The sequence below is a fragment of the Neovison vison genome, chromosome 4 (genome assembly GCF_020171115.1).
Source record: "Neovison vison isolate M4711 chromosome 4, ASM_NN_V1, whole genome shotgun sequence".
Taxonomy (NCBI): domain Eukaryota; kingdom Metazoa; phylum Chordata; class Mammalia; order Carnivora; family Mustelidae; genus Neogale; species Neogale vison.
This window is the reverse complement of record NC_058094.1, coordinates 145,264,814-145,276,126: the sequence shown is the minus strand read 5'-3', so window position 1 is coordinate 145,276,126 and position 11,313 is coordinate 145,264,814. Positions and strand designations below refer to the sequence as shown.

The following is an 11,313-nucleotide window of genomic DNA, read 5'->3' as shown; positions in this document are numbered from 1 at the left end:
ACTTTGTGAGGGTAAGACCACGGCAGATCAGCCCGCTCTGAAATTAGCACTGCAATTTTAAGAATGGAAATTTGTACAATAGTTTGTTTTATTATAAAAATGCACACACAACAAAGATTGTCAGAAGTCATTTCTTGGCTCTACTTGCATTCAGCACTTGTTCTTGAGCAGCTTTCTTTGCTTTTACCATCTCGACGAGTTCCTAGGAAGGGAGAGAGGGGTTAGTGAAGACGCCCCCAGCACTGGCAGCCCCCCCTCAGCCTGGCTCTGGTGCGAAGACGTAAACCAGGCTGGGGAAATCTGTCATTAAGACACCAGTGCCAAGGTGATTTGCACTAACTGCCAGAGCTAGAAAGCTGCTAAGGTTTGTCATTTCTTTACAATATAGTTGAAATGCTGATGGACTCTAAGTTCTAGAACCTCCATCACCTTGTATCGCTTCATGCAGTCCTTCTTTGTGCGGCCAGGCACCGCTTCTGCTATTTTTTCCCACCTTTCAGGTGTATTTACTGGGTATGTTTTTAAAGCTTGTTCCAAAAGCTTCTGTTCTTCTGTCGTCCATGGGGTGAAATCTGTACATGGACCTGTTTAAGAAAAATTTCTATTTGAAATATCTTAGCCTGATAGAAAATTATGTTGCAGCACTCTCCCAGGTGAGTTTTGGTGCATAGGTATCTTGGTAAGCAGCCATTCAGATCTGTGGGGAGTCTGAACCAACTTCGTGTATTTCATCACACATGAAAACCTCTGAAGTACTAAATGAGAGGAGAAGCTTTTAAGATAACTCACATCCCCCAAAATAGCTCGTTTTCTTTTGTTGTTGTTCTTGTTTTTTTTTTTTTTTTTTAAAGCATAGTCAGAAATATCTGCCTTATATTGCTGGTCTCTTGAGATCTACTATACTCACCAGACTGGTTGGTTGGAAAAAAAAACCAAACTTTTAGGTGGATAAGACCCTGAAAAACATTCTCTTTTACACTGGACGAGAGTCTAGCATAATTAAGCCAAATGCCCAAGGGTTCAGCGCTCTAGGCGCACTCGATTCTGTGTTGCAGTGGGGCATTTTCGACACATCCATCCACTAAATTCCTGCAGGAACTAATGCTAATAAGAACCTCTATTAAACCAATCCCTTGGTGCTTGACAGGACCTTTCACATACGTATCAGACACAAATGTAGGTCGTCCTTCTTAGGAGGAAGTAAATAATGTGATGTGTATTTTCTGTGGGAAAACAAAAATACTAAATTACAGCTTAAGTCGGCTTTTAAACTGCAGAAAGCCCTGGAATCTCCTTTCACTGGTCTCAAGACCACATTTAACACCATGGATTGAATTCATTTCCTCTCTTGGAAAAAAGATGGAGGGCATAGGAAACAGGAAAATAAACCCCTTCAGAAGTGCCCTGGATCTTCCCTTTGCTATTTGGCTGGGCAGCCTAGACCAAAAAAAACAAAACACCCCCAAAAAACCCCACCCCTGATTTTTGCAACTGCAGTATGATTTTAGGCTCTTTATAGCGTAAGCCTCTTTAATACTTTGATATTGAAATTTTGGGATAATAAACCAGGTTAAGAATACAGGAAAAGTGGGACTCTGGGGACAGGGATGGTTATCAGAAGTAGTTAATCCCGAAACATGTATTTGGAACTGTGATTTGGAAAGCATATCCCAAGATTAGTTTAGGGAGAACAGATGGTGGCTCACAAGGTATCAAGGGAAACAGAACTTTTCTCACCTTTTTTGGTCAGCCATTCACAGAAAAAAAGTTTGAACCTAAATGCACACTATACATGGACAAAAGTTTTACAAGTGATACCCACTTATGTAGTAAAGGCGTAATGGTCTCTGATATTTTCTATTCATGACCCGCCTATGGGTCACAGTTTACAGTCTGAAAGACACTGGTCCAGGGAAGAACACTGAAGACCAACCCTAACAGGTTTTAACTAAGCTTTATTTTGAAATAAAGAATCCCTGTACATGCTCCCAACATTGCCCAAATCTGAACATTTTTACCACGCTTGCTTTTTCTCTATACATTTACCACCCTAATTTATTCTGAACCATGTAAGTTGTAGACACGATGCCCTTTATTCCTTTTAAACTTCATTTTTTCTTAAAAACAAGGACATAATTACATTTTTCAAATTCAGGAAGTTAACCTTGATAAAATACCATTAGCTAGTCTGTAGAACTCATTCAAATTTCAACTGGCCCAATATCCTTTACTACTGATTTGTGAAATCAAGTCAACAAAAGGAACCCAGCCCCTCCCCTAATGCACCTGAAATGGAGCAGCTGCAGTTCTCAGTGGTTTCAGGTGAGGTCAATCTACGTCCTAGAAAATGCTTCCTTTCTACCTTCTGGTCTGCGAAATGCTCTATTTTCCAGTTATTCTGAACATGGACCCTAGGTTTGGACTACCACAGTGGGAGTACATGGCTAGCATTTTCTAAAGAAAAAACGATTTAATTACCTTCAAATCGCTCTGAAGGTGTTGCATTGTCTGCTTGAGGCACCACTCCATGTTCTTTTTTAAATTTATCAAATGCCTTTTTGTTTATATCATCTTTTTGATGAGGATCTGCAAAATGAAAATATTACAGATCATCTCATTTAGTCTTTTATTAAATTGCACAGAATGTTAAAAATTTGTATTCAAGGTAGCAAAGAAATTGATTTGCTCACCAAGTTTCTGAAGACTCTTTGCTTTGCCAATAACATCTTTGGCAGTTCTCTTGACTCCAGAAGAAGAGTGTATGTTCATGTAATTAGCGATAACTTCCCATCTAGAGACCGCAATATAAGTTAGAGAATAAAATGTCCAAATAAAAGTTAGAATGATCCTTCCATTTGTAATACATAGGGAGTAGCTAGAATATCTACAGAATTAGCTCTAAATTGGTGGTCTCATTACTATTACCTGGACTAGAGCTTTTTTTGCTTTTCATATGTTTAAACTAATCTTGGTTTCAAGTCTATAAAAACCTTACTGATTTCTGTGTACAAACCAAGAGTATAAGACCACACAAAAAGAGAAATTCTGCAAAGAGCCTTAGTTTCCTCATCTATAGAAAGAGGGAAGCTGGATCTTGAAAGCATCTTCCGAGTTCTAAATTCAGACTTTGCAATCAGTTCTCGTTTGAGGTGGGAATCAAGAAAGGAGGATTAAGACTAAGAGAAACTCTGGGGTGCCTGGCTGGTTCCATGGGTTGGGCCTCTGCCTTAGGCTCGGATCGTGGTCTTGGGGTCTTGGGATTGAGCCCCGCATCAGGCGCTCTGCTCAGTTGGGAGCCTGCTTCCCCTACCCCCCGCCCCCTGTGCCTGCCTCTCTGCTTACTTATGATCTTTTTCTCTGTCAGATAAATAAATAAAATCTTTAAAAAAAAATAGACTAAGAGAATCTCTGGAACCTGACCTAGTCCCAGGACAAGCCAGGATGGAGTAAGCCAGCGTTGAGAGTCAAGGTTTAGGTGTCATAGTCTTTAATTTCCTGAGAAATTAGTGAAGCATTCTCTTGTATATGTGTTGGTGTAAACTGCAAAATCCTGCAGACTAAAAATGCACTCTGCTTTTCACTTTCTAGTGTGGCACTGAATCCAGTGGAAGGAGTGAGTTTAGACTTGGGCATAACCATGGAAGTTTCTGCTGTAACCAAGGCTGTTTGGGTATTGTCTGCATTTTCCTTAGGCTCTAGAATGTGCTCAAGAGAAGTTTCATTAGGGGCACCTGGGTGGCTTAGATGGTTAAGCATCTGCTTTCGGCTCAAGTCATGGTCCCACAGTCCTGGGATTGAGCCCCACGCCCGTCAGGCTCCCCCCTGAGCAGCGAGCCTACTTTTCCCTCTCCCTCTGCTTGTGCTCTCTCATGAATAAAATCTTTTTTTTTTTAAGATCTTATTTACTTGACAGAGATCACAAGTAGGCAGAGAGGCAGGCAGAGAGAGGGGCAGAAGCAGGCTCCCCACTGAGCAGAGAGCCCAATGCGGGGCTCCATCCCAGGACCCTGAGATCATGACCCGAGCCAAAGGCAGAGGCTTAACCCACTGAGCCACATTAAGATTTTAATAAAATCTTAAAAAGTTTCATTAAAACCAGTACCTTGAGTTTGTTCCAGCAGGGAATAGGTTCACAGCTTTAATCAGTAATTGCAGATCATCTTCTGACCAATTTTTACTGCCATTTCCACTTCCACCAGTTGATTTCTCTGCATTCTTGGATGCTTGGCGCATTCGAGCCTCAGCTTCCTCTTTTTCTTTCCTAATTTGTTCATTTATTTCTTCTATCTACACAAATATCACGGGTAAGTCAGGGACTTCAGACATCTTGCTACACTCCCTTTCTGGTGGGGCTCTGCGGTTCTCACTTCTCAGTATCCTCCCGACAATGCCCTACACGCCTCCCAGGCCAACCCCGACACTGACCATCAGGTTTTCATTCTGGCTGTGCCCCACTCTGGCCTCCAGGCTGCACAGCTCCACCGGAGACCCCAAGAACCACCCTCAGCCGCCCCTGCCTTGCATTCATGTCCTGTGGCTTCTATTTGCCTTTGACACGACTTGTCGAGTCTACGGTCACTGGGTTGTTCGCCCATAAGGGCCATTTCAAAGCTCTCTCTAAACTCATATCCACTCTAAAAAAGGTAAAGGCATAGAAGGTGGCCAGTGTTTATCTTGAAGTTCCATCCCTCACAGTGTTAATTCCAATCTACCTTTAAACATGCACAAAGAAGAAAAAAACCTTTACTTGGCCTTGTAGCTCCTGTCAACAGCTCTCTAGGACTCATCTGTGACTACCCATTTCCCCCCTCCCACCCCTAGGAACCAGTCACCCAGAGCCAGAGATTCCAGTGCCTCCCATCACCCCTCACAGCCCAAGTCCTTCCAGTCAGAGTCTTACAACTAGTCACACTTATCTGGTACATCTGCCAACAAATGCCAGATTGAAGGTACATTAACCCTTTGCTACTCAAACATCTGCAGTAATGGAAAATAGTCATCATGGTATTAAAAACCTGTTTCATTGGGCTCTACTTTTCCTAACCATTTTCATCTCCCACTTTTCCCCCCAGCTTCTCCTACGTATGTGTTAGGGTTCATGCTTTCCCCTGACCTGCAGCTTAGCACCGTACATCCTTCAAGGCTGGCTCACAGCCTTCACTGAGCTTTCCCTGGCCACTCTATCCTGCACTGGGGACTTCTAGACCCTCCATCTTTTGGTCCTCAGGCCTTTTCAGCATAATTTCCTGAACTCCTCTGAGGCAGCAATAGCATGAGGAATTTTTCCGAACTACCTAGGGTATATATTGCTATACACTGTAGGTACCAACACTTGTTACACTGAACTGAATTTCTGGGCCTGTTTCCTCATCTGTAAAAAGGTGTACACTAGATAGGGTTTCTTCTGGTTCCAAATGTTACTATCCTATAAAGATGCTAAGGAATAGCCAAAGCAATTATCTTTTCTAACAGTGATTTTGAAAAAACTATTATAAATGTGCTACAGATACCACAAGTTCAAACACTATATACATGGTAACTAACAACTTTACAGACGGACTCCAATTTAAAAAAACATCACCACTTACTAGCAGCAAAACATATTGGGGGACACAGAGAGAAATGAGATTCTTTGCCCTTATTCATAACTTACATATTAGGTGGGGAAATACTGAGGTGAAAGCCAACACTATAAGCAGAATTAAATGCCACATAAAGGTAGAAGTGATGTGTTCTGTTACCTGTTTTTCCAGAGCAGCCTTTCCTACTTCCTTTGTAGATGATGTGAGTGTCTCATTCAAGCACTGCAAGCTAAAGGAAAAAAGGGGATGAAACTTCATCCGAAGCCCAACACAAGACTTTAGGAGCACTCCTATAGTTATACCTTGCTAGTTCAAGCCGATCACAAAGTTTTTCCACTTCTTCCATCATTTTAACCCGCTCTGCCTCATTGTCAGAGAAGTGATTCCAGGTCTAGAAGCACAAACACAAACATTTTCTTTTATCCACTGATACTAAAGAATATGTCCATAACGCAAGTGCAAAACATCTGAGTTCTCAAGAGATTCCTGCGGTGAACTTACAGCCTTCTGACCACTAACAACCATGCTCCCAAAGCTCTCCCTGGCCAGCGGGCAATAAAAAAGCCATTGCCATTACCATTACCAAGAGGATGGAGGAGTAAAACAGAAAAAAGGTGATGGTGTGGAAGACTGCTAGATGTTATAAGTCAGAATGATTCCCCACAGAACCACTTAATCAAGAAATTCTGTATGACGACTCAAAATTCTCTTTGTTGGGCTGCCTATTCTTTCTTTGTGCTGAACTGTAAAATTTGCTAGAAATCTTAAATGTGAAATTCAAGATAATGTGTTAAGGAACAAGAAGTATTAGAAAAACTGTGATTAACTAAAGATTGTGCTCAATGTCTCCCATTCCTTAATGGAGACATTAATTAATGACCTTAATGCTTCCTTAATTCATGCAGTCTGGCTCTCACTAAGGTTCCAATGCTGCTTTTACTGCTGACCTTCCCTAGTGTCCAAAAGCACTACTGACTTTCTTCTTACCTGTCTGGGTCACCCCCTTCCAAGCTCCTCTTCCTCCATCAGTACCTGAACTAGGGTGTTTGCATCCTCCTCCCTCCTAAACCCCTCTCTCCTGGGTGAGCTACTCACATGGTTCCTGGTGGCACTGAGAAATAGAAGACTTTAGTGGTCCCACTCTTGAACTCCAGACTTGTGCCGCCAACCGCCCACTCAGAAATTCCAGCTGAGCATCTCAATGTGCTCAACATGCCCTACACTTAAGTTGGCTGGAGCAGGTGGAAATGGCAGTAAATGGAACTCATCACTTCCTTTCAGCCTTTTCCTTCTTTGTTCTCCATTTCATTGAATTACACCATCATGCACCCAGCGCTCCATGCAGGAAAGCAGGATACATGTAAATCTCCCACCTCCAACATACAAAACAGTGCCTCACAGGCAGCAGCCTATGCTACCTCCCCAATACTGGTTCACTTCCTCCACCTTTCCTATTCCCACCCTCTCTCAGATAAAGGCACAACACTCGCTCTCCTGTGGATCTTGGCAAAAGACCCTCAACTGTCTCTGCCTCTGCTGGTCTCTCAGCATCCTGACTGAAACCAGCCAGCTCAGCGGAAGACAGGAACTAGCAAGACCTACACCGTCCTTCGGGACGTGGCTCCTCACCTCTTCAGCTGCCTCTGGCTTGTTACACCATGTTTCCCTGGACCTCTGCGCCCTTCTGTGCTCCCTGACCTCTCTCATCTCTGATCTCATGCATACGCTTCTTCAACTGGCCAAATCCTACCAGATCCAGAAAGCCTTCCTTGACTACCTTTTTGTACTTTCTTCCTAGTACTTGTCTCAAAGTGTTCACTTTTAATTTGCCACCGTTAGCCAGATTTCTGGAAGGCAAGGACCATATCATTATATCTACATCAATCATAACTGCCTGGGACATAGTAAGAGCTCACCAGATAGCTGATAAATGAGTAAGTGAACTCATCCTGGAAAGCAGCAATAAAACAGTTACCTAATGCCAGAACGTTTACCTCATTTATGCATCAACTCTAAGAGAATGATTCAATTTTTTTTTTCAAGATTTTACTTATTTGACAGAGATCACAGGTAGGCAAAGAGGCAGGCAGAGAGAGAGAAGGGGAAGCAGGCTCCCTGCTGAGCAGAGAGCCTGATGCGGGGCTCAATCCCAGGACCCCGGGATCATGACCCGAGCCAAAGGCAGAGGCTTTAACCCACTGCACCACCCAGGCACCCTGAGAACGATTCAATTTAACTACTGAAGTTTGTGCAGATTCCTCACTGCATGCCAAGAGCAGCACATGTGAATGCTCTCATTTAAACTTCACAATTCGATTAACAGGTCCTATTTCAGCTACTGTGTAGGTGAGGAAACCGAGGGACAAAGTGGTTGAAGTAACCTCCTGGGGGTCCACAGACATTAAGTGCCTAATAAAGAATGACTTCAGACCCACGCGGCTTGCTCTCAGCCTGAGCGCCTCACTACTATGATACAATGCATCCTTCTCAAAACAATTTTCTGGGTGAAATTTGAGGAAAATTCTTCATTTTTTCTATTTTATTTCTTTTTGCTGACCAAAAGCCTGAAGTGATTACCCGGGCTTGTATTTTGGTTCAGTCTCTTTCAAAGCCTGCTGATGAGGTGGGTTAACTTCAATTACATTAACTGAAGGTTCAGGATGGCATATATTAAAATATATCTCCAATGTCTGATAGGGCCTCTGGACAGTGACGTGGAAGAGAATGTTTCCACACAGAGTAAGCATTTACATACTCGCTGGATTTAACTCAACAGTACAGTATACAACACTGCATGGCCATCTCTCCCTATAGCCTGGCAGTTCATTTATTCATTCAGTGCTATTTGGTAAGGAACAATACTGGTCCCAGACTCTGCCAACTGTAAATGTTAACAGCTCTTGAACAAAACTACATTTGAATAATTCTGGGATTTTTCTGGTCAATATTTTTCAGTGAACAATATCTGAATGCAAACTACGAGTACTCCCCCAAATGATACCCATTTTGATAAAAATGAAACCTTTCAGATCCTTAAAAAGAACCCAAATTCAACTTCGAAAATAACTTCTAAGAAAAATATTGATTTTACAGCATTAAGGAAGCAACCAGCCAGAATCAAACTATGGGACAGTATCAGAACAAATGATCTGGTTTTTCAAGAAATGAATGGCAATGAGAGAAGGGGAAGAGATAGTGTGTGTGTGTGGGGTCTGTTACAGACACAACTGGGAGACACACAACTGAAGGCTTTGGAATAATCCTATTTAGATCCTAATTTCAATAAACCAACCATACAAAGACATTCTGATGATAATCAAAGAGATTATTAGAATATTGAGCAGGGTTTTTTTTAGGTTTGAAAATAGTATGATGTTTATGTCAAAAAAACCCCCCCAATTACCACAGTTGCACACAGAAATATGCACATGTGAAATTTTTAAAAAGTGAATTTAAAAGCATTTAAGATGTTTAAATGAGATAAAATGTATATAACAGTTCAATTATATTTGCATAGTATAATAAAGTAAATATTCTTAAGTTTAATCAGCAATTGGATTTGTTACCTAGTATTGGTTCAATCAGTCTGACGTACCTTGCATGAGTTTCGAAGTTTTTGCCTTTCCTTCTTAATGGCTTTTTTCTGGATATCTTTTTCCTTCTTTGCCAGTAATGCTTGTTGTCTAACTTCCTCCTCTTCCTTCTCTTTAGCTAACCGAGCAGCTTCTAATTCAGCTTGTCTTTGCTTTAATAATGGAAAATAAAATCATTTTAATAAGAAAACTAGGATTTCTAAATGTCTATAATCTTACTCAAAAAAATTCAACGTTTAAAGAAATTAGGAAAAAAGATGATGTGTCAACTTATTGAAGACTGAGGCTGAATTGAGAAAAGCAGCTGGCACGGTTCTACATTTTTAGAAATGTAAAATAGGCACATTAGAAATAAGGACAATATTAAAGGAATATATAGGGCATGTTTTTGCTTAATAAAAATTTGCTTCAAGGAATATGCCTGTAAGTATCAATGGTACCAATTTATCAAGGTTTATTCATGTAGCACCTAATTCTCTAAGGTTACAGTTGTTTATTTTTTAAGTAGGCTTCATGCCCAATGTAGAGAGTCCAAGAGGGCTTGAACTCATGAGCCTGAGATCACGAGCTGGATGTTTAACCAACTAAGCCCGCCAGGTGCCCCTCAGCATTATGGCTTTTTAAATATATCTGAGGATTAAAGATTTTATGAACACTTAAAATCCAGCTTCATCATCTTACTTTTTCTTTAGCTTCTTGCTCTTTCCGTTTTGCTTCTGCTTTTGCTTTCTTTTCTGCTTCTTTCTTGGCTTTTTCTTCTTCCTTAAATTTTTTTATTCTGGGATCACAGCTATATGCGTTGTCTACCAAAAAAAAAAAAAAAAAAAATTTTTTTAACTTTTTCAACTTCCAATATTTAAAGAACCTTTTAAAAAATACCAGTTATGCTTACCAACTAATGTTCTTATTCTGTTCATTTCTTCTTTTTTTCTTTGTGCCCTTGTTGCTCTGTTCTGCTTTTCAATCCATCTCCTCTCATCACGACTATAAAATAGAAAATATTGCAAACAAATTATTGATTAGAGATGGTATCACTAACAAATGTAATTATTTTATAAGTTTATATATAAATAATGTCTGAGAAGGTTAAAATGCCATGTCACTATTAACATTAAAGGGTGATTCAACTTAGTATTAATTTTGGGGGAATATTCATGTCAAAAGTATTTCCCTACATACACAGGGAAAACTAAGATCAGTTAAATAAACAGAAGAAAAATAACTTGCTAAATTGAGCTTCTGTGACAACTGTATTTCTTGGCTATTTCTTAAGCATATCATAAATATTGATTTGGCCTCATCTAGTTTAACGTCTGAGATGGGATCTCAAAATACTAAAAAGCTCAAAGGATACACACATTTAATAAAATATGTGTAGTATATTTATATAACATCTCAAGGAACCAAATAACTATCTTCCTTTATTCGTGACTTACATACATACCATTCTGCTTTTTCTTTTTCTTCTTCATCTAAATAAGAAAATTCTCTCCAAGAATCAAAATTATACCTAGCACAGATAAAAACAAAATTAAGCCAAAAGAAATGAAAAAAAAATTTCCTTTTAAAATTAAGTCAGATGCACATACTTCTAAGGAACATTAACAGCAAGTGGATGAGTTTATCTCAGTAGAGCCCCCCCCTCCACTGGTGGGATGAACACTAAGCTCAAGTCATCTTTTTCCTCTTTCTTAAAGGACACTGGATTTGGCATGAAAATCTAAAGGTACATTCATCACCCCTAAATTAAAATCACACCCCACTGCCACCTCCAGTCACCTTTCTTGCCTGGGACTTGTTAAAGGTCTCCCTACCTTCACCTGTCCTAGTCTGTGAAGTGTTCAGGTAAGCCTCAAAGTGGTTACTGCATCTCTGATTTGTATCGTCTGAAGGAAAAGGGCAACTACAACTGGTAGAGCTAAATTTGGTCATTTTTGTTTCATATCAATCTCATGTTCTCATTTACCAAATACTTAATGAGAAAATATAGCACATGTAATTATGAACTTAGTAAACATGAATTATGTTTATCAATTATGAACTTTAGTAAACATGCATACTGTTTACTAAACATTAGTGAATTAGTTACAGAAACAAATACTGCCTTCCTCATGTATTCAAGTATTTTTATTGGCAAG

The 11,313-nt window shown here is 40.2% G+C and overlaps 1 protein-coding gene across 2 annotated transcripts in view; it reads right to left on the bottom strand.

Moving 5' to 3' along the window:
• Positions 1 to 70: 70 nt before the first annotated feature.
• Positions 71 to 11,313, bottom strand: part of DNAJC2 (DnaJ heat shock protein family (Hsp40) member C2) — a 35,034-nt gene continuing 23,791 nt past the window's right edge. For both annotated transcript variants that reach the window (XM_044245860.1, XM_044245861.1), the window contains exons 7-17: positions 10,620 to 10,685; positions 10,068 to 10,159; positions 9,857 to 9,978; positions 9,178 to 9,327; positions 5,885 to 5,973; positions 5,742 to 5,811; positions 4,103 to 4,287; positions 2,691 to 2,791; positions 2,479 to 2,586; positions 430 to 584; positions 71 to 202 (exon numbers count right to left, since the gene is read on the bottom strand). In XM_044245860.1, coding sequence (XP_044101795.1) covers positions 128 to 202; positions 430 to 584; positions 2,479 to 2,586; positions 2,691 to 2,791; positions 4,103 to 4,287; positions 5,742 to 5,811; positions 5,885 to 5,973; positions 9,178 to 9,327; positions 9,857 to 9,978; positions 10,068 to 10,159; positions 10,620 to 10,685 — 1,213 coding nt within the window. In that variant the 3' untranslated portion in view covers positions 71 to 127. The remainder of the gene's footprint in view (positions 203 to 429; positions 585 to 2,478; positions 2,587 to 2,690; positions 2,792 to 4,102; positions 4,288 to 5,741; positions 5,812 to 5,884; positions 5,974 to 9,177; positions 9,328 to 9,856; positions 9,979 to 10,067; positions 10,160 to 10,619; positions 10,686 to 11,313) is intronic.